Source organism: Stigmatopora nigra, chromosome 20 (assembly GCF_051989575.1).
Source record: "Stigmatopora nigra isolate UIUO_SnigA chromosome 20, RoL_Snig_1.1, whole genome shotgun sequence".
Lineage (NCBI taxonomy): Eukaryota > Metazoa > Chordata > Actinopteri > Syngnathiformes > Syngnathidae > Stigmatopora > Stigmatopora nigra.
Window position 1 is genome coordinate 5,944,592 of NC_135527.1, and position 23,226 is coordinate 5,967,817.

The following is a 23,226-nucleotide window of genomic DNA, read 5'->3' on the forward strand; positions in this document are numbered from 1 at the left end:
TTAAAAGTCTTAAATTTTCTCCAAAATAGACAGACAGTGCGCCTTATAATCCAGTGCGCCTTATAATCCAGTGCGCCTTATATATGGAAAAAAACAGAAAACCAAAAACCACCACTGTCGGATATTAAAAAAAACACAAACGCCTGAACTTAAACAATACTGTTAAATATGCAGATGCCATCTTAATTTACAACATCTTCCATCATATAGCTCCTCCCCCACTGCAAGATGTTATACAAAAAAATCAAAAAAATCAACAATGGCTGGCTCTAGAGGTGACTGTAAAGTAGTGAGTGCTTCATACCTGGAAGTCAATAGCAATTACCGTATTTTCACGACTATAAGGCGCACTTAAAAGTCTTTAATCTTCTCCAAAATAGACAGTGCGCCTTATATATGGAAAAAATGTCATTCAGTGAGAGTTCGCCTTATAATGCGGTGCGGTGCGCCTTATAGTCGTGAAAGTACGGCATTGATTTATTTACAGTATTTTCTCGCGTATTAGCCGCGTCTGCATATAAGCCACACCCTTAAAATGGCCTGGAAATAAATGACCGTATCGCCCGCATTGTCCTGTGTTATGATATTTTGTCTTTGTCTTCTTGCAGTTATATGCCTGTCAAGTCTACATAATTTATGCACATATAAGCCGTACCCTTGATTCAGTCATATTTTTTTTGTTACAAATATGGCTTATATTCATTAAAGGACAGCAAATATTAATGACATTTCAGAGAAAGTGCTTTAGCTGAATGCATTCTTTTTGAAGGAAACTACACAGTCACCTCTAGAGCCAGCCATTGTTAATCTGTTGGATTTTTTTAGTACAAAATCTTACAGTGGAGGCGGAATTATATGATAGAAGATTTTGTAAATGAAGTTTTTCAATGAGACAGCGAGCAAAGAAGCATAAAAACAGAATACAAAACCAAGGTATCGGAACGGCAATTTTTTTCTACATCGTTCGCAAGACTGAATGTGAAATGGGGTGTCGGTGTCATGCAAAGGGACAGCGTTCAGATGGGTCAGTGAGTCGCCAAATAGGACGCTTCCACGGGGTGGATGAGGCGAAGAAAATTACTGGACCATTTTAACGAGGGGATGGAACATCTCGACGGTTTTTCGACAGTTCCTTCAAAATATGACAGCTAAATCTACTGTAAATCCAATTTTACAGTCACAGTCTTATTTTTTTTAAGGAGCTGACTGCAATATGATGAAAAGAAACGGTAGAACAAAACACAACCCGGGGGGAAAAAATGCCATTTCTAAAAATGAGCAAAAAAAATTACTTAAAAGATTAAATTGACTTGTATCCAGTAAAAAAAATGCTGCCAATGGAAGAAGCATATTTTTTAATGGCAGATTTCTTAAAATAAGATATTTATTCAGGATGAATGATGTTAAAAACAGTTATTTTTAACTACCGTATTTTCACGACTATAAGGCGCACCGCATTATAAGGCGCACCCTCAATGAATGACATTTTTTTCATGTATAAAGCGCACTGTATTATAAGGCGAACTGTCTATTTTGGAGAAAATGTAAGACATTTAAGTGCACCTTACAGTGGTGAAAATACGGTAATTGCAATTGACTTCCAGGTATGAAGTACTCACTACACAGTCACCTCTAGAGCCAGCCATTGTTGATGTTTGGGATTTTTTTTGGTATAAAATGTTGGAGTGGGGGAGGAGCTATATGATGGAAGATTTTGTAAACTAAAATGGCATCTGCATATTTAACAGTATTGTTTCAGTTCAGGCGTTTGTGTTTTTTTTTTATATCCGACAATGGTGGTTTTTCGTTTTTGGTTTTCTGTTTTTTCCATATATAAGGCGCACCGTATTATAAGGCGCACTGTCTATTTTGGGAAAAATTTAAGACTTTTAAGTGCGCCTTATAGTCGTGAAAATACGGTAAGTTTTGATCTTATTAAAAACCTGAGAAATTAGCCTGTTTTTTTATATATTTTACTATTAATACTTTTACACATTCTTGGTTTTTGATCCAATAAAAAAATACCCTCCTAAAATTGCGACTTATATATTATTTTTTCCTCTTTTTTACGTATTTTTTGGTCTACCGCAACTCCTAATCCAAAAAATACGGTAGTCTGCATTAAGTAATAAAAGTAGGCCAATCTAAAAAAAGAGATATTTCTACTTAAAATCTGACGTTTTAAGGGATTTGTCTCTTCTCTTTTGTCATTTCAAAACTAACCAGACATTTTTTTACTAATAATTAGTAAAAAAAAACAATTTCCGTATTTCCACGACTATAAGGTGCACTGAAAAGTCTTTAATTTTCTCCAAAATAGACAGGGCACCTTATATATGGAAAAAAAATAAAATGTGACATTATGCGCCTTATAATGTGGTATAATAATATATTATATATGGAAAATATGTTATTTAGCTTCTACAGTCAAGTTTGAAATAGAATAAGGCTGGAAAACAAGAAAATCTGTACTGACACTGATAAATGCAAAAAAATATATTGAATAAACAATAGTACTTCAACCAATAGTGGCCTCCACGCAGAATAAAAACAAAAAATCCCCAAAAAAATACTGTATTTTCACGACTATAAGAAGCACTCAAGTCTTAGATTTTTATCTCCAAAATAGACAGGGCGCCTCATAATCCAGTGCGCCTTATATATGGGAAAAAATGTCATTCATTGAGGGTGCGCCTTATAATGCAGTGCGCCTTATAGTCGTGAAAATACGGTAGTAGAAATAGGCCAATCCCACAAAACCCGATTTATAGGCGAACACCCCTTTGTTTTGACGCCAACCCTTCTAGGAAACCCTTCCCCTGCTCCAATATCTTAAAGTAACAGCTCAGTTAGCGACAGACGTGTCAGTGAACGTTGACTGGTCGCTGCCAAGTAGCAAAAAAAAAGCAAAGAGGGGCTTTAGAAGACATATAACAGACGGGACGGGATGGTCTGTCACACAACAGGAAGCTTGATGTCTGTTATACGCCACGCGGGAAGAGTCAAGCGTATAACGCGATCGCATTTCAGCGTCCAAAGCCTTGAGTTGAAGGTCCAATCTGTCTTTTTCTACGTACAGTATTTTCGCACTATTTTTTCGCAGTAACTTTTTAGCCCGGGGGCCACATTGACTTTAAAAATTTGACAGATGGGCGGGGTCAGCACAAGATACGATACATATAAAAAAGTGCATCCGTTAACAGTACATATGAAACATAAACAGAAAAAAAGGACTAAAGTATTAATATACTCATCACTCTTCATTAAAGTAAAAAGTATAAAGTACAAAGTCAGGTAAAAAGGAATGTATTAAGATATATTAAAATGTACTTTAAAAAAAAATAAGCTGTAAAACACGAAAAACAAATAAGAGTGGACAGAGCTACTGCACTGGCTTTCGCGTGATGGCGCCATCTTGGGGTAAAAAGAAAAACATTTGGACAATGTCGACGGGCCAGATTAAAATGCCTCGCATGTACCAATGATTCACTCATAATTTTTTTGTTGAAAATACGGCTTATATGCGAAAAAATGCAGTGTATACTTCAGTGCATTTTTGGTATACAAGGTGCTAATTAAAAAATACAATTTTTAAAATGTTCCTACAATCTACAAAAAGGGTGTAAGACTCGGGTTGGTTCGCAGGCCACGTTAACGTCAACTCGATTTCAGGTGGGGAGGAACATTTTAGATATAATATTTATATTTTTTAATTATAAATGGATTAAATGAACTGGATTAAAAGCCCTGAATATTCAGTTTTTTACAGATCTAAAACAATGTTTATTTTAGCTTTTTTTTAAATATATTTTTAGATTTTACAAGATGATTTTTGAACTAAAAACACAGAAAAAAATGATTAAAAAATTACTTTTATTGATTTAAAAGAGGCAAAATCAGGAAATTTAATATATATTTATACTCCTCACTTTAATTTGATCCTAAAACAGAAAGTTGACACTCATGATTTACTTTCCCGGACCACACAAATTGATGCGGCGGGCCAGATTTAGCCCCCGAGCCGCCACTTGGACACATGTAGTGTACACAAAAAAATGTAAAATTATAAAAACAATATTAGCAATCCACGATGATGTTTTCATCTACTTCCAGTGACCGAGACGATCTGGATTAGAGCCAAAATGGGTAAAAACATGATCGGTTTTACAAAAAACAAACTTAAATAAATCCCGAACAAAAGTTGTACACAATTTAACATGATCAAAAAAGCATATAAAAAAACAGGAATAACGTAAAAGTAATCAGGAAAAGTAATATATATCTATACTCTTCACTTTAATTTGATCCTAAAACAGAAAATCAGCATTCATGATTTACTTTCCCGGACCACACAAAATGATGCGTCGGGCCCGATTTAGCCCCCGGGCCGCCACTTTGACACCAGTAGTGTAAGATTAGATTTCCCCTTATTATGTTACAAGCGCATTTCCAAGCAAAAAGTCTCATTTTACTACTATTAAACACATTTTAGTACTATTAAACCACTAGTTATTTGATACTTTGTTAATAGATGGCGAATCTAATCTACAACTGTGATGATAACAGTGGATTTTTTGCACACAATTGAAGTAATTGAGTATGTCTGTCTACGTTTGTTTGTTTACACACTCCGAGTCCCAGATTGCGTTTCAAAAGAGGGGCGAGCGACACTGTCGGCTGCCATATTTCGCACCGAGGCCTCTCAGAGCAGTGAGTAGTCCAGACTGTTATTTCCACTCCACTGCGATTCCACCTGATTGCTAGCCTGATGGCTTCCCTGCTGCCTGCCACCTGCGTATAGCCATATCGCAGTCATTACTTGGCCAGTGACAAAGTAAACCTTCCCCGCCGATGACGGTTTTAGTCTCGCGTGTGTCACGTGAGCTTTTAAAGTTGTTTTCGTGTCATGGAGGTGTCACGGATGGCGATGGTTCCCTTGGAATTAGTCCAACATTAACACCCCGGGGGAAGAGGATAACGGGATAATGCTGTGGTTGATCCTACGCTAGCGGCTTGGCGGGATTTATAAGGCTATTGTCATGAAAAAGAATCAAGGGAGATTTAGCTTTGGGGTTGTTTGGTCAGGACTAAGTACAAAAGTCATACATGGTGGGAGTATAAAGACCAGTGTTGCGTCTATTTACGAATTAATTGGTTATATGATGGGTGTACTGGTGAGAGTGGTTAGGGCATAGGTCTGTGGTTCTGGGTTCAAATACAGGTTGGTACACCTGTGTGGAGTTTGCATGTTCTGTGTGGGTTTCCTTTGGGTACTCCGGTTTCCTCCCACATTCCGAAAACATGTATGGCTTTAACAATTTAATGTGGGCCGGACCATTTTAGATATAATATTTAGATTTTTTTTTAATAAATGGATTAAATGGACTGGATTAAAGGGCCTGGATATTCAGTTTTTTATAGATCTAAAACAATGTTTATTTTAGCTTTTTTTAATATATATTTTTAGATTTTACAAAATGATTTTTGAACTAAAAACACTGAAAAAATGATTGAAAAATGACAATTATTGATTTAAAAGAGGGAAAATCAGGACATTTAATATACATATATACTCTTCATTTTAATTTGATTCTAAAATAGAAAGTCGGCACTCATGATTTATTTTACGGGCCACATAAAATGATGCGGTGGGCCAGATTTGGCCCCCGGGCCGCCACTTTGACACCAGTACTCCAAATTGTCCTTAATTAATGGTGCGAATGCACATAGTTAGCTGGACTAGGCTCCAGCACCCCCCTGCGACCCTAATGAGGATAAAGTAGTTCAGAAAATGAATGATGGGTGTACAAGGTGAAGTCTTCAGCATGTATTACAACATTTGCTTGTTCTATTTGTATGTTGGATAAATATTTGTATGTAGAATCAATCATTTTCAGCTATTTTGATAACATAAACATTTCGTAGTATTTTTCAGGAAAAGCCAACGAGACAGACTTTGTTCATAAGAAAACTGCAGCGTGGCGGCTTAGATTTTACAAAATGATTTTTGAACTAAAAAAAAAAACGAAAAAAATGATTAAAAAATTACAATTATTGATTTAAAAGGGAAAAAATCAGGAAATTTAATATATTGTGCTCTAAATTGTCCTTAGATATGGATGTGAGTTAGCTGGGCTAGGCTCCAGCACCCCCGCAACCTCATTGAGGATAATGCAGTTCAGAAAATGAATGAATGAAATGAATGATGAGTGTACAAAAGTGAAGTCTTCAGCATATGTTTTCATTTCCTTGTTCTATTTGTATGTTGGATAAATGTTTGTATGTAGAATCAATCATTTTCACCTATTTTGATAACATAAACATTTCGTAGTATTTTTCAGGAAATGCCAACGAGACTAGCTTTGTTCATACGAGAACTGCAGTGTAACGGCTTAGATTTTATAAAATGATTTTTGAACTAAAAGCACCCGAAAAATATGATTAAAAAATTGCAATTATTGATTTAAAAGGGGAAAAAATCAGGAAATTTAATATATTGTGCACTAAATTGTACTTTGGTATGAGTATCAGTTAGCTGGGCTAGGCTCCAGCACCCCCTGTGACTTTATTGAGGATAAAGCAGTTCAGAAAATGAATGAATGAAATGAATGATGAGTGTACAAAGTGAAGTCTTCAGCATGTATTACAACATTTGCTTGTTCTATTTGTATGTTGGATAAATGTTTGTATGTAAAATCAATCATTTTCACCTATTTTGATAACATAAACATTTCGTAGTATTTTTCAGGAAACGCCAACGAGACTAGCTTTGTTCATACGAAAACTGCGGCGTGACGGCTACCGACGTCAATCAACGCTCCTCACTAAATATTGCACAAAGGCGTCAAGTCGGCATGCGGGATGAAAACCGCTTGAAGACCACCAGGGAAGATAATCCACTCCTTCCCTGTATTCCTCACTTGAAGGGTAATAAGAGGGTCGGTTGTAGCGCGATTTCATCACACGGCGGTCTTTTTTAGTTATTGCTCCGGAGCGAGATAGTCAGCCGCTGTGGCTTACGGAAATTCCGACCGCGGCGGAAATGAAATGATGCCATTTTTCCTTTACATGGAAATGAAATGAGAGGGCTACACAATGTTGAATTTTCACCCCCGATCTCACCTGTGAACGGCAGAACCAATCGTTTATGTTACACGGTTTGGCAAACGTAACGAGAGAATCTTAATACACACAAAAATCCTACTTCATAAGGATTATAGATTATAAAACTACAGCGGCATCTAGTTCTTTAAAAACAACCACTTACTACTACTATTATTACGACTACTACAGCTTCATATAGTGCATGTATAACACGACTACTACTACAGCTCCATGTGGTGGATGTATAACACTACTACTAATAAAACAGCTCCATGTAGTAGGTGTAAAAGACTACTACAGCTCCATGTAGTAGAACCACTATTACTCTGCTACTGCTACTTCTACTTATACAACTAATACTACCATTACAGCACCATCTATTGGATGTAAAACACTTACTCTGCTACTGCTACTTCTATGACTACTACTACCACCACCACCGCCACTACTACTACCACCACTACTACTACCACCACTACTACTACCACCACTACTACTACCACCACTACTACTACCACCACTACTACTACCACCACTACTACTACCACCACTACTACTACCACCACTACTACTACCACCACTACTACTACCACCACTACTACTACCACCACTACTACTACCACCACTACTACTACCACCACTACTACTACCACCACTACTACTACCACCACTACTACTACTACCACAACCACCACTACTACTACTACCAACACCACCACCACTACTATTACTACTACCACCACCACCACTACTATTACTACTACCACCACCACCACCACCACTACTATTACTACTACCACCACCACCACTACTATTACTACTACCACCACCACCACCACCACTACTATTACTACTACTACTAATACCACCACTACCACCACCACCACAAATACTATTACTACTACAACTACTACTACTACTACTACCACCTCCACTACTATTACTACTGCAACTACTACTACTAGAACTACTACTACTACTACAACTACTACTACTAGAACTACTACTACTACTACAACTACTACTACGACTACTACTACTACTACTACTACCACAACCACTAATATTAGTACTACTACTACTACTACCACCACCACTACCACTACTACTACTACCACCACCACCACTACTACCACCACCACCACTACTACCACCACTACTACTACCAATCGTTTATGAGTGTCCAGCGTCTCCGAACTTTTGCGGAAATGTCTCGAGATATTTCCCGACTTTCCGTGACTTTCCCGCGACCGGACTTGATTAAAACAATGGCTACCAACCCCCCAAAAAATGCCGCCAAGTGAGTTATCGCTTGTTAATTCGCAGCGTCCATTGGAAAGAATACAGAAAGACAAAAACAAAAATACTTGGCACGAAGACCCCGTCATAACAAGATTACCCGTGTTTCCGCGTCAACGGCATTGACGGCGAAATCGTGTAATTCCCGGCATCCGGGGTGACCTCCCCCCCTCCCAATTGGACCCCCTGGCATCAAGCCTGGACATACTGCGGGGGAAGAAATAGATAATGGCTGACCAGTGTCATCTTTAGCGGACATGGTGTCCTTCTCAGTACAGCTTTCCGAAAAAAATACTTTGGAAAATATGGGTCGTTCCTAAATTAACTTTTAAACAACCCACATACTGTATACACCAAAGCAAACCCAGTTTGGGTAGTGGGCCACGTTCATGCCAACTGGAGCTCATGTGTGGACCATGCCAGTTTATTTTCGGCCCAAATAAAGTGACCTTAACTAAACCATCCATGGCATTGGAAGACAAACTTCCACAGCCAGTGAATTGGACAGCCATCATCGTCAATGGCAAGGGACTTTGTATATTTAAGGTCACTTTCTTGTTATTTTAGGGTATGAAGGTCACTCCCTGTAAATTTTGAGTCATTTGTTATTGATTTTGGGGTCATTCGATTTTGGAATCTCAACACACACACACACAAATCATGCTGTATAAGGATTATAGACTACTACAATTACAGTGGCATCTAGTTGCTTTATAACACAACCACTTACTACTACTACTACAGCTGAAGCTAGTTGATTTACTCACTACTACTATTATTATACAGCTCCATATAGTGCATGTAAAACACTACTACTCTACTACTGCTTCTACTACTACAGCACCATCCCGTGGATGAAAAAGACAATCTCCACCAACACTACTACCACCATCAACACTACTACCACCACCACCACCACTACCACTACTACCACCACTACTACCACCACCACTATCACCACTACTGCTACTACCACCACCACTACCACCACTACCACCACTACCACTACTACTACCACTACTACCACCACCACTATCACCACTACTACTACCACCACCACTACCACTACTACTACCACCACCACTACCACTACTACTACCACCACCACTATCACTACTACCACCACTACTACCACCACCACTATCACCACTACTACTACTACCACCACCACCACCACTACTAGCACCACTACTACCACCTCCACTATCACCACTACTACTACTACCACCACCACCACCACTACCACCACCACTACTACTACCACCACCACTATCACTACTACCACCACCACTATCACCACTACTACTACTACCACCACCACCACTCCTACTACCACCACTACTACCACCACCACTACTACCAACACCACCACTACCACATCACAACCATCACCACCACCACTACTACTCATACTACTACTCTGTTTTATAATCTGTGCGCCTTTTATATGAAACAAACTTTAAGATAGGCCATTTATTAAATGCGCCTTTTTTTACCCCAGTGCAGTTTTGTATGCAAAATGCAGTAATTGTTCTGCGAAAAACAAAAACAAAAAAAAATAAAAAATGCGTGAACATATCTACTCTTAAATATCAAATATACCAGAACTTAAAATATCATTTTTTCCTCCTTGTCGCACCCCCATAGTAAATTAATCTCATATAAACTGTTAAACACACTCCTAAAATTCACTTTGCTCTCTCATATAAATGTTTTAGGTTGTTTCAAAAAAAATGGAGTCGGTGCCACGGCATTCCTAATCATCGAAATAAATAAATAAATCAGTCGAGCATTTTGATTGACAGCAACACAAGCAGGAGGTGCTCTGGCACTCGCTCCACATTTCCTTTTGTAATTTGGTGACTGGCGGCGAATTAACGCCATAGGCGGTCCTGTCACTTTGAGAATCCTACTGATTGAATAAAAACATCTGTGATTAGCTTTGATTCGGGGAATGACGAGATCCCAATGCTAAAAAAAACCGAGCCAACCCACTCCATCCAATTCCCCAAATTTGCCCATTCCTCCAATTCGGAAAAACCCAATGGTGGGATTCCGTCACCTGTGATGGGGCCCCTCAAAAATGTTATCCAATCACATGCAGTTCATCGTTAATTTATGCATTATCCTTATTTTGTTAGCCAAAGCCCACCATTGACAGCTATACACCTCAAATCCATTTCACCTGGGAAGGCTGGTGATAGGTTCATTAATAATTACACTTCTGATATAATTATCAATCACTGCAGGCAGACATGTTATTGAATTATTGACATTTACCGTATTTTCATGACTATAAGGCGCACCACATTATAAGGCGCACCCTCAATGAATGGCATTTTTTCATATATAAGGTGCACTGTATTATAAGGCGCACTGTATTATAAGGTGCACTGTATTATAAGGCGCACTGTATTATAAGGCGCACTGTATTATAAGGCTTTCTGTATTAAAAGGCGCATTGTCTATTTTGGAGAAAATTTAAGAGTTTTAAGTGCACCTTATATTTGTGAAAATACGGTAATTGTTATTGACTTCCAGGTATGCAGCACTCACTACACAGTCACCTATAGAGCCAGCCATTGTTGCTGTTTTGGATTTTTTGTATAGAATCTTACAGAGGGGGAGGAGCTATATGATGGAAGATTTTGTAAACTAAGATGAGACCTGCATATTGAACAGTATTGTTTCAGTTCAGGCGTTTGTGTTGTTTTAATATCCGACACTGGTGGTTTTTCCTTTTCAGTTTTTTCCATATATAAGGCGCACTGGATTATAAGACGCACTGTCTATTTTGGAGAAAATTTAAGACTTTTAAGTGCGCCTTATAGTCGTGAAAATATTACAGAATAAACCCAACAGTTGGCATTTATTTACGTCCAAACCAACTAGACTCGTCTAATCTAATTGGACTTCTCTACATCTTAACCATACCATCACCAATAATTCAATCATTTTGTTAATATCAACAGAAATGAGAACTAATTAAAGAGAAACAACACTTGCCATGACGACCATCAAACCCCCCTCCCCACCCAGTCCAGCCATTTGTTTTGCAATTATCACCAAGCTATCCGACTCTCCTTGCCGTATCATTCGCCCCTCGCCGAGATCCGTCAACGTCGCCGGCCCACCGATTACACCCGAAAAGCCATCGTCTCGCTCCGCTAAACCCGCGTTTCGGGAAGCATTTACAGCTCTCCCGTACTCTTATTCTCAAACACGGCAGGGAATGGCGGCGAGACGCCGATAACGTCTCGCCATGACCAGCATGTGAAATACATGGGGGTGACGTCTACAAAACCGGCCGTCGGCTCTTGAGCCACAAGGGATAAATACGCCGGGCCGCCATAATGACCCAATTCACCACCGCCAAGCAAAGGAAAAGCTCGGAAGATAAATTAAGACGGCACAAATGGACATCTCGCCGCTCTCCAACCACGTTTGAGAAGGACAAATGTTTCCTGCGGTGATCGGCGGGCGTCTACATTGGTATTCTGCTCTCAATTTAGCTTCCAGCTACTACGCAGCAATCTGACACGGCACAGGCGGACAGACGGCCGTGAATAGCCGGCGGTGACATCATTTTTGCCGTGGTATATAGTCATAAAGGTAGAACTAAGGGTTGAGAAAATATATAGAAATATTCCTGATAATGGAAGAAGTGGAAAATAAGAATTTTGAGGGAAAAACTGAACACCTAAAATGTGACTATTTCTGTTTAATGAACGGATTAGCAACCCCCCCAAAAATAATTGATGCTATAATATATAGTGAAATAATTATTTCATGAAATTAGATTATTCATTATTATTAATATTTATGTATTATTTTTATTATTAGTTTTATTATTATCAATGTTAGGAGGTGTGTGCTTTCTTTTCTTTACAGCTACCTGCAGCTGGGGCTCCACCCCCTGTAACAAAGCCCTGCCCAGGCCAACACTGCTGTAATTAATTCCCCAATCATCCCTCCTCCAATCAAGATTCACTTCCTGCCCTTATTTAAACCCTTTTCAGTTAGCAGTTTGCCACTGCCCTTGATGCCTTGATGCGTTGCAGGCTTGTGAGTACATTACTCCCTGTTATATTTTGTATGTGTTGTTAATGATATATGGGTTGCATAGGGGGACTTGAGGTAAGTTTAGACACCCCGGGGTATACATATAGTTTGTGCATTTAAACACATAGTTTTCCCCTGTCTAGATTATATTACATCAGTTTAACAGTGGCATCAAAGGTCTCATTTCCTGGATTTTGTGGGTGTTCATTTGGACACCTGTCTGGGAGGGGGTTTTACCGTGTTTATTTGAGGGTGACACTTTAATATCTTGTGCTTCCCCTATGTTATCCCGTTGTCTGTTTTAATGACTTTATTGTAAATAAAATATAACTAAGGCTACTTGCAGTGTTTGTCCGAACTCTTCTTTGACCGAACCTGTTTGTTTATTATTTGTATGTTTATTATTATTTATTTATTTTCACTATTTTTATTATTTATTTATTAGTTTTATTATCATTAATAGTTGTTTGTTTATTATTATTGTTTATTTATTAGTATTGTTTATGTATTATTTTTATGTATTATATAGTTTGTATTATTATCATTTATTTATTTTTTATTTATTGTTTTTATTATTATTATTTATTTTAACAGTGTTTTTTTGATTTTTATGTCAATGATTTTTGATTTTAACACTTCAATGTGAGTCAAAGTCTTTCAAAAATGATTTCAAGAAGATTAATAAAAACAGAATTCAAGTTGGAACATTTAGGTCAAATTTACCGTATTTTCTCGTATATAAGTCGCATCCACGTAAAAGCCGTACCCTTAAAATTACCTTGAAAATCATTGAATTTTCTGGAAGACCTAGAAAATAACAATTTTGAGGAAAAACTGAACATCTAAAATGCGTCAATTGTTAATTTCTGTTGATTTAACGCATTAAATTCTCCCCAAAAATGATAGACACTATAATTAAAATGGATTGGATGCCTATGAACTTAAATTATTTAATGAAATCTCAATTTATTATTTAAAAAAAATATTGAACATGAAGTCAAAGTCCTCCAAAAATAATTCTAAGAAGATTAACAAAAAGTTACAACATTTAGGTCATATTTACCGTATTTTCTCACATAAGTCGCATCCACGTATAAGCCATACCCTTAAAATGCCTTAAAAATCATTAAATATTATGATTTCACTTATGTAAAACACCCCTTGATTCCCGAATTTACCTCCATATTCCTGCATTTTTTCCATTTATTTAAATTCTACAAATTTACCTTATCACATTAAACAACTATACAAAAACTGTAAAAATCTTTGCTATTTTCCCCCTCTTTCCAAATAAAAGTCCAAGTTTAAAACCAATTCCTGAACTCGGTTGGTCAAAGCATATAATCACGATAAGCGTATCAAAATAGGGGGTGAAAGAGAGTCATGTTGGGTAGTGAAGAAGAGATGGAAAGCCTAGATTGCCTTGAGAAAAGAAAAGATAGTCAAATACACAGCAGAAAAGAGAGGAAGGAAAAATGCTAAAATATAACCGAGTTTGACATGAGCTGACAGCACAGAAGCACATGAAGGCGGCAGAAGCAACGAAAGATACAAAAAAAGCCTGCAAAGCAAAGAAAGCCAACAATGTTTGAGGAATCTAAAACCCACCAACTACGCAACCCGGACATATCCCGCCATTTCTCTTTAAACTACTCAACAAAAGATACCCGATCAAAGTAAAAAGGTCCTCCACCACTAAAAAAAAAAGGGGGAACCTGTTCCTTTGGGTCTTGGATGGTTTGAACCAGAGTTTAACCTTCACAAAATGCCTGAAAACGAGGAAATTAATCAAGGGTGACCTCCGTGCGGGATACTTTGGAAAAGCCAAGAAAATATTGCCAAAAGCGACGAAGATGGACCATCATTTTTCATCAAAATCCTTCAGGAACACGCATAAACTTTTTTATGGGTATATCTTCCCGGGTGCCTTGATACATATTACTACTTTTGCCCATTTTCTGATATTAGCAAAACTGTTATAGTTGGATATTTACCGTATTATCTCGAATATTGACAGCCTTATAAGTGCCTAACATTTTTTTCTAGTTTTATTTATTGCATTCTCTTGCGTTGTGGTACTTTGTTTTTGTCACCTTGCAGTTTTTTGCCTGTCAAGTCTAATTTGTGCGCATATAAGCCGTACCCTTGATTCAGTTACCATTTTTTGGGCTATTAGCGATGATACTCGGGTGAAACTTTTTGTCTAAATAATACGGTATCAAACGTGCTGATTAAAAATAAAAAATGTAAAAAAAAAATGTTACAAATATGGCTTATATGCGAGAAAATAAAGAATACACTTTACAGCAAAATTTGGGCTATTAGCAATGATACTCAGGTGCAACTTTTGGTCCCAAAAAATTACGGTATCTAAGCTGCATATTTAAAAAATTGATTTTGTTACAAATAAGGCTTATATGCGAGAAAATACAGAATATACTTTTGTGCATTTTTTAGGCTATTAGTAATGATACTCAGGTGCAACTTTTGGTCCAAAAAATTACGGTATCTAAGGTGCATATTAAAAAATTGATTTTGTTACAAATAAGGCTTATATGCGAGAAAATACAGAATATACTTTTGTGCATTTTTAGGCTATTAGTAATGATACTCAGGTGCAACTTTTGGTAAAAAAAAATGGTGTCCAAGTTGCCGATTTAAAAACTAAAAACTAGAAACAAAAAATGTTGTTACAAATATTGCTTATATGTGAGAAAATACAAAATACACTTTCCCCCAAAATTTGGGCTTTTAGTAATAATACTCTAGTGAAACTTTTGGTCCAAAAAATATGGCATCCAAGGTGCCAATTAAAAACAATCAATTTTTTTGTTACAAATACTACTTATATGCGAGAAAATACTTTATATACTTTTGCACATTTTTAGTAATGACTCTCAGGTGCAATTTTTGGTCCAAAAAAGACGGTATGCAAGGTGCTGATTAAAAAATAAAATTAGAAATATATTTTTTGTTACAAATACGGCTTATATGCGAGAAAATACAGTATATACTTTTGCATATTTTTAGACTATTAGCAATGATACTCAGGTGCAATTTTTGGTCCAAAAACGACGGTATCCAAAGTGCTGATTAAAAAAAAAAATATATATATATATATTTTTTGTTACAAATACGGCTTATATGCGAGAAAATACAGTATATACTTCTGCATATTTTTAGACTATTAGCAATGATACTCAGTTGCAACTTTTGGTCCAAAAACTACCGCATCCAAGCCACCGATTTAAAAACTAAAATTATTATCATTTCATTTTTCTTACAAATACGGCTTATATGCCATAAAATACAGTATTCAGCATGAAAAAAAAGGCAAATACCCTTACCTTCTTTGCAGTACTTCCCCCGGAAACGGGTATGAGTACAATCGCAGTGAACTTCTCCAAACTGTATGGAGCATATGCCTCCATTAAAGCACGGATTCTGTTTAGCGCACAAGTACTCCAGGTCGCTCTGGATCCCCTGACTATTCAGCAAAGTCGGTGGCGTCTCCCCGACCTTCAGATTTGAGATCAAACCCATAAACAGGGGTTCGTACTTGACCGTGCTTGAGGTCAACGCCGATAAACGCACATCAGGCGGAATCCCACCCACAAACAAGTCACTAACCACGGCCATTTCCTTGCGTTTGGACTTAACTTCCGCTACTTTTGTCTCGCCGTCCACCATCAAGAGGGTCTCTCGGTAATTACGGGTAAGCAGGACCATGTGCCAACGGTCATCGCTGACCCGTGTCTCCGTGTGGAGGACAGCCGGCTCGGCGCAATGGATGGCGAAGCGGAGTTGAAGGCGCTCGCCGACGATTAGCAACTCCAGGAAATCGCAGTTCCCGCCATCGTCCAAGTAGAGGACGAGTGCCTTGCTTATGTTGCTCTTGAGGCTAAAGCTCAATTCCCCAACCGAGCCGGCTTCCCAGCGTCCATAGCGAGCCCATTGGCCAGGCGCCCCGCCGAACTCTAGCACCCTCACTCTGGAGAGTAAGCTGATGAGGGCTAGTGGAAATAAGGGCCAGGATGGGAATCTTAAACATCTGATCATGATTTCAGTTCTCAAGGGTCCAGTTGGAGGCTTTGTGGTTTTTTTTATGGTTGAAGACAATGGGTGGACAATTTTTTTGCTTCTAGGGACTTTTTCTTAATTTTCTTGATGAATCCACAGTTGGTTTTCCCCAAAGATCTTCTTGATCTATTTCGTTGTCCTTATCCTTACTCTTCTTCGTCTCTCCATCAGTGTAGATTTTTTTTTTTTGGGGGGGGGGGGTTCTTCTGAAGCTTCTTTGTCACAATTTGGGGAATTTTAGAGGGCGGCCATTATTTTTCTTGGGAAAAGTTCCATGGTGGATGGATCTGGAAAAGACAGACAAAACAGACATTAAATTTCAATGTATCATATTTTTTCGCATATAAGCCACCCCTGTTTATAAGCTCGACTCTTAAATTGCCTAAAAAAAATCATTGAATTTTACAATTTCCCGCATATAAGCCACCCCTTAATTCACAGTTTTCACCTCCATATTCATGGTTTTAATAGGGAGTACAAATGTGTATTTTAAGGGAAAATTTTGAGTACAAATGTCTTACTTTGAAAGGTACAGTACAATTTTGAGTGTTTTTGCGGGTCTGTTATCTAAATTTAGGTACTAATTTAGCCTATTGTTCTCTATTTAATGTATATTTGTTCTTGGTTTCTCCAAAAATGCATTTTAGTGCATTTTCTTGCATATAAGCCACCCCTGTGTATTAGCTGGACCCTTAAATTGCCTAAAAAAATCATTGAATTTGACAATTTATCGCGTATAAGCCACCCTTTGATTCACAATTTTCACATCCTTATTCATGGTTTTAATATTGAGTACAAATGTGTATTTTTAAGGGAAAATTTTAAGCACAAACGTCTTACTTTGAAAGGTACAGTACAATTTTGAGTGTTGTTGCAGGTCTGTTTTATTTAATCTATATTTAGGTACTAATTTAGCCTATTGTTCTCTACAGGGTGTCTCAATAAAATTTACTCACTTTTAGAATAAAATGTACTCACTAAAGGTTTTCTGGTCATTTTAAAAGTGAGTATTTTTTTTTGATACACCCTGTATTTAATGTATATTTGTTCTTGGTTTCTCCCAAAATGCAAATTAGCATATTTACTCGCATATAAGCCACCCCGCCTACAACCCACACGCTTAAAATAGCCTAAAAATAATTTAATTTTACAATTTACCGCATATAAGCCACCCCTTGATTCACAATTTTCACCTCCATATTCATGCTTTTAATACGGAGTACAAATGTATATTTTTTAAGTGAAAATTGTAATAAAAATCATCACAGTTCGTATTTTTTTCATACTGTATTAATCAAAAGCACATTATTATGGTCAATATCATAAAAAAAAATCAATTCATCCAGTAATGGTTGTTTTCGTACTGCAACATAGAAAATAACCAACAAATAGCAAATATTAATTTACCGCCCCTGTTTACAAGCCACACCCTTAAAATTTGCCTTAAAAATGTTGATTTTTACAATTTTCCCGCATATAAGCCACCCCTTGATTCACAATTTTCACCTCCATATTCATGCTTTTAATATAGAGTACAAATGTATATTTTTTAAGTGAAAATTTTCATAAAAATCATTTAAGTTGGTATTTCTGCCATACTATATGAATCAAAAGCACATTATTATGGTCAATATCTTTAAAAAATCAATTCATCCAGTAATGGTTATTTTCGTACTGCAAAACAGAAAATAACCAACAAATAACAAATATTAATTTACCGACATCTACTAATGAATAATAGCATAGCAATGCTATAAGTCTTATGCACATATAAGCCATACCCTTGATTCAGTCATCATTTTTTTTGTGTTACAAATATGGCTTATATGCGAGAAAATACATTCTAACGAATGCACTCAATAGGAACGTATTGGCCTTGGCGGAGGTCTCTTGAGTAGCGCTAATGTGGAAAGATTTGACTGTACGTGGACTCATTAACGACCTGTGAAAAGTCTGGCGCAAAATTGAATCAAGTGGGATCGAGGCTAAAGCGCCGCACGACTGAATGGAAATTCGAACTGACGGCCTTGACCCCGAGACGAGGCTCGCAATACCGCCCTGATGTCGTTCCCCTTTCTATTCCGACGGCAATGGCGGAGGCGGGAAGTGCGTGTCTTCCGCATAATCAACCTCTCAAAGCCGTGATGTTGATCGAGGAAGATGAGGAAGGACTGAGGATGCTTAACAGCTCTTCTGAGACATTTTCTAGTTTTCTTTGGAAGACGCTTATGTGTTCATGTTGCACTTTTTGTAGGGTTTTATTTCCAGCAGAGACATTTTATACAGTAATAACCGTAAAAATGGAGAACAGACTAAATAGGTGTCTTGAAATGCTCTATACTAGATGTCATTTACCTGAAAAATAGTTAGGATGTGAAGGAAATTGTTCCAACACAAAGACTGCAAAAATAAGACTTTATTTTGACACATGCAAGTGGGCCAAATATATAAAATAGAGTACCGTATTTTCACGACTATAAGGTGTACTTATAAGTCTTAAATTTTCTCCAAAATAGACAGTGCGCCTTATAATCCAGTGCGCCTTATATATGGAAAAAAACAGAAAACCAAAAACGAAAAACCACCACTGTCGGATATTAAAAAAAGACAAACGCCTGAACTGAATACTCAATACTGTTAAATATGCAGATGCCATCTTAGTTTACAAAATCTTCCATAATATAGCTCCTCCCCCACTGCAATATTTTATACAAAAAATCCAAAACATCAGCAATGGCTGGCTCTAGAGGTGACTGTAAAGTAGCGAGTGCTTCATACCTGGAAGTCAATAACAATTACCGTATTTTCACGACTATAAGGCGCACTTAAAAGTCTTAAATTTTCTCCAAAATAGACAGTGCGCCTAATAATGCAGTGCACCTTATAATGCAGTGCGCCTTATAGTGGTGAAAATACAGTAATTGCTATTGACTTCGAAGTATGAAGCACTCACTACTTTACAGTCACCTCTAGAGCCAGCTATTGTTGATGTTTTGGATTTTTTTGTATAAAATCTTGCAGTGGGGGAGGAGCTATATGATGGAAGATTTTGTAAACTAAGATGGCATCTGCATATTTAACAGTATTGAGTATTCAGTTCAGGCGTTTGTGTTTTTTTTTATATCCGACAGTGGTGGTTTTTGGTTTTTGGTTTTCTGTTTTTTTCCATATATAAGGCGTACTGTACTATAAGGCGCACTGTCTATTTTGGAGAAAATTTAAGACTTAAGTGCGCCTTATAGTCGTGAAAATACGGTATTTGAAGGCAGAACCGAGCTTTGATTGATTGGGTTTGCTGCCCTCCTGGTATCAACACACTTGGGAGGAGTCTTGTTAATAAACTACTATAATTTTGTCTCTTGAGCCACACTGAAAGATTTCAACTGGCGTGGCAGTCTAAAAATATCAAAGCGAACTCCACAGCCGCCAAATTGAAATCCAGTGCTTCGCCATTTTGTTGCATTGGCGATTACGCATCAGCTGTAGTCTTATGAAAAGGGACAGCTCTCTCACTTGCAAGCTTGCGACTCAAGTTGAGTGAAAGAGCAATCTGCACACCCTGACCCGACTCCTTGTCAAAGCCAAGCTGTGTGATGCCTCGGGATAGCCGCTTGGTCATGTGAGCGAGACGCGACCTATTTCCTCCTACAACCCCGTGGGAGACGTTAGCATCGGGGTTTTGACACAACTCCCACCCTCTACCCACGTCACTTCGGAAGTCTTTGGCGTGAACTGTCCCATTTCATTTTTTTTTCAGACCCATACTCACTCGCGGCAATGTTGGACGCCATTAAGAATGGAATCCTTAGCATACGGGATGTAGAGATAGGGTGTCAGACTCGGGTTGGTTGGCGGGCAAGTTAACGTCAACTGGATTTCATGAGGGTTGGGCCATTTTAGATATAATATTTAGATTTTTTTTTATAAATGGATTAAGAGAACTGGATTAAAAGCCCTGAATATTCAGTTTTTTTTATAGATTTAAAACAATGTCTATTTTAGCTTTTTTATATGTATAATTTTAGATTTTACAAAATGATTTTCGAACTAAAAACAGAAAAAATGGCAAATAGTTGGTTGGCGGGCCACTTTAAGGTCAACTTAATTTCACGTGGGCTGGATTATTTTAGATATATTTAGATTTTTATTTATTATTGTATTTATTGTTATTTATTATATATTTATTTTTTTATTCTGGATTAAAAGCCCTAAATATTCAGTTTTTTATAGATTTGAAACAATTTTTATTTGAGGTTTATTATATATATATATATTTTTAGATTTTACAAAATTATTTTTGAACTAAAAACAGAAAAAAATGATTAAAAACGACAATTATTGATTTAAAAGGGGGAAAATCGGGAAATGTAATATACATCTATACTCTTCATTTTAATTTGATCCTAAAACAGAAAGTCAGCACTCATGATTTACTTTACCGGGCCGCACAAAATGATGCAGCGGGCCAGATTTGGCCCCCGGGTCGCCACTTTGACATCTATGCTTTAGAAGTAGAATATTTGAAATGATAGATTATCTGAAAATTAAACAGTGCCCTAAAAGATATATCCAGTATTTTTATAATTATATATTGTTCTTGTACGTCTATAGTTTGGCTGGTGCGACTTATACTCAGGTGCGACTTATAGTCCGAAGATACAGTATTTTTTTTTGGTAACTCGCTATAACAGAAAATAATATCTATATTGCTCTAGCCAACAATTTGATCATTTTAATTTGATACTAAAACAGAACTGGATTAAATATTTTATCTTTTTTTATATAGATTTTTAGATTTTTACAAAAGGATTTTTGAACTAAAAAGACAGAAAAAAATGATTAAAAAATGACAATTATTGATTTAAAAGGGGGAAAATCGGGAAATCCAATATACATTTATACTCTTCATTTTAATTTAATCCTAAAACAGAACTGGATTAAATATTTTAGCTTTTTTTTATATATATTTTTAGATTTTTACAAAAGGATTTTTGAACTAAAAACAGAAAAAAATGTATTAAAAAAATTACAATTATTGATTTAAAGGGGAAAAATCAGGAAATGTAATATACATCTATACTCTTCATTTTAATTTGATCCTAAAACAGAACTGGATTAAATATTTTAGCTTTTTTATAAATTTAGATTTTTACAAAATTATTTTTGAACTAAAAACACAGAAAAGTTGATTAAAAAATGACAATTATTGATTTAAAAGAGGCAAAATCGGGAAATGTAATGCACATTTCCATACTGTACCCCATACTGTGATAAATCCTGCTATATCGTTCAATAAATCACATAATAAAACATGACGGCTCGTGTAGAAACGAAGCGAATCAAGCCTTAGATGAACATCAATAAAAAACCCAGCTGTGAAGTCTTATATTTCATAAAAATATGAATTCAAAATGTCCTCCTAATCAGAAATGTAGTATTTATGCTTTCTGACTTCTACACAAAAACAAGTGTGTACTTAACTACTCATTTGACACATCTGTCTTGAATAAAAAAATAAATTAATTTAAAAAAGGCATCTTGTAGTAATCCAGACAAAGAATAAAGCAAGTCTAGCTCAAGCATATTTACAATTTTTTTTTTTTGAATAAACATCAATGGTTAAGGATTATACACATTTATGACTGAACAAAATACACATTCACATACACACACATGGAGTCATTAATCCTATCCTGTAAGAAGCTCAGCAGGGAAGCATCCGTCAGCACGAGGCTGCCGCTGCCGCGCTCTAATTAACCAGAGGACTCATGCCGAGAAACTTTTAATATTCAAAATGGTTCACATACCAAAAAAATAATAAAATAAAATGAAAGTAGCGTTAAGGCAAAGGCGGGAGTTCAAGTCCTACTTTGTCATTTTGGAGGATTCGATTTGAAATGATTTATAAACTACTGTAGTTTCTTGCGTATTGGCTGTCTTTGCGTATAAGCCGCACCCTTAGAATTGCCAGAAAAATGAATCTTATAATGTGTATATATGTGTATATATATGAATATGTGCATATATGTGTATATATATGAATACGTGTATATGTGTATATATGTATAGATGTGTATTTATGTATATATGTGTATATATATTGTGTGTGCATGTGTGTGTGTGTGTGTATATGTATTTTTGTGTGTATATGTATACATTATATATGTATGTGTGTATATGTATGTGTGTATACGTGTGTATGTGTATACATGTGTATGTGTGTATGTGTATACATGTGTGTGTATATACATGTGTATATGTGTATATATGTATATATATGTATATATGTGTATACATGTGTGTATATATATGTAGATGTGTGTATATCTGTGTGTATATCTATGTGTATATATGTAGATGTGTATATATATGTAGATGTGTGTATATCTGTGTGTGTATATATGTAGATGTGTGTATATCTGTGTGTATATATGTAGATGTGTATATATATGTAGATGTGTGTATATATGTAGATGTGTATATAAATGTAGATGTGTGTATATCTGTGTGTATATATGTAGATGTGTGTATATATGTGTGTGTATATATATGTATGTGTGTGTATACATGTGTATATGTGTGTGTGTATATATGTGAATACATGTGTGTATGTATGTGTATATGTGTATATTTGTATATATGTGAATACGTGTGTATGTATGTGTATATATGTATATTTGT

General features: G+C 36.5%; 1 protein-coding gene across 9 annotated transcripts in view; it reads right to left on the reverse strand.

Annotated features, from left to right (window-relative positions):
* The window catches only part of nrxn2b (neurexin 2b), a 369,603-nt gene that overhangs the window by 316,301 nt on the left and 30,076 nt on the right, over positions 1-23,226 (reverse strand). For all 9 annotated transcript variants that reach the window (XM_077741584.1, XM_077741583.1, XM_077741586.1 and 6 more), the window contains exon 2: positions 15,813-16,832. In XM_077741584.1, coding sequence (XP_077597710.1) covers positions 15,813-16,524 — 712 coding nt within the window. In that variant the 5' untranslated portion in view covers positions 16,525-16,832. The remainder of the gene's footprint in view (positions 1-15,812; positions 16,833-23,226) is intronic.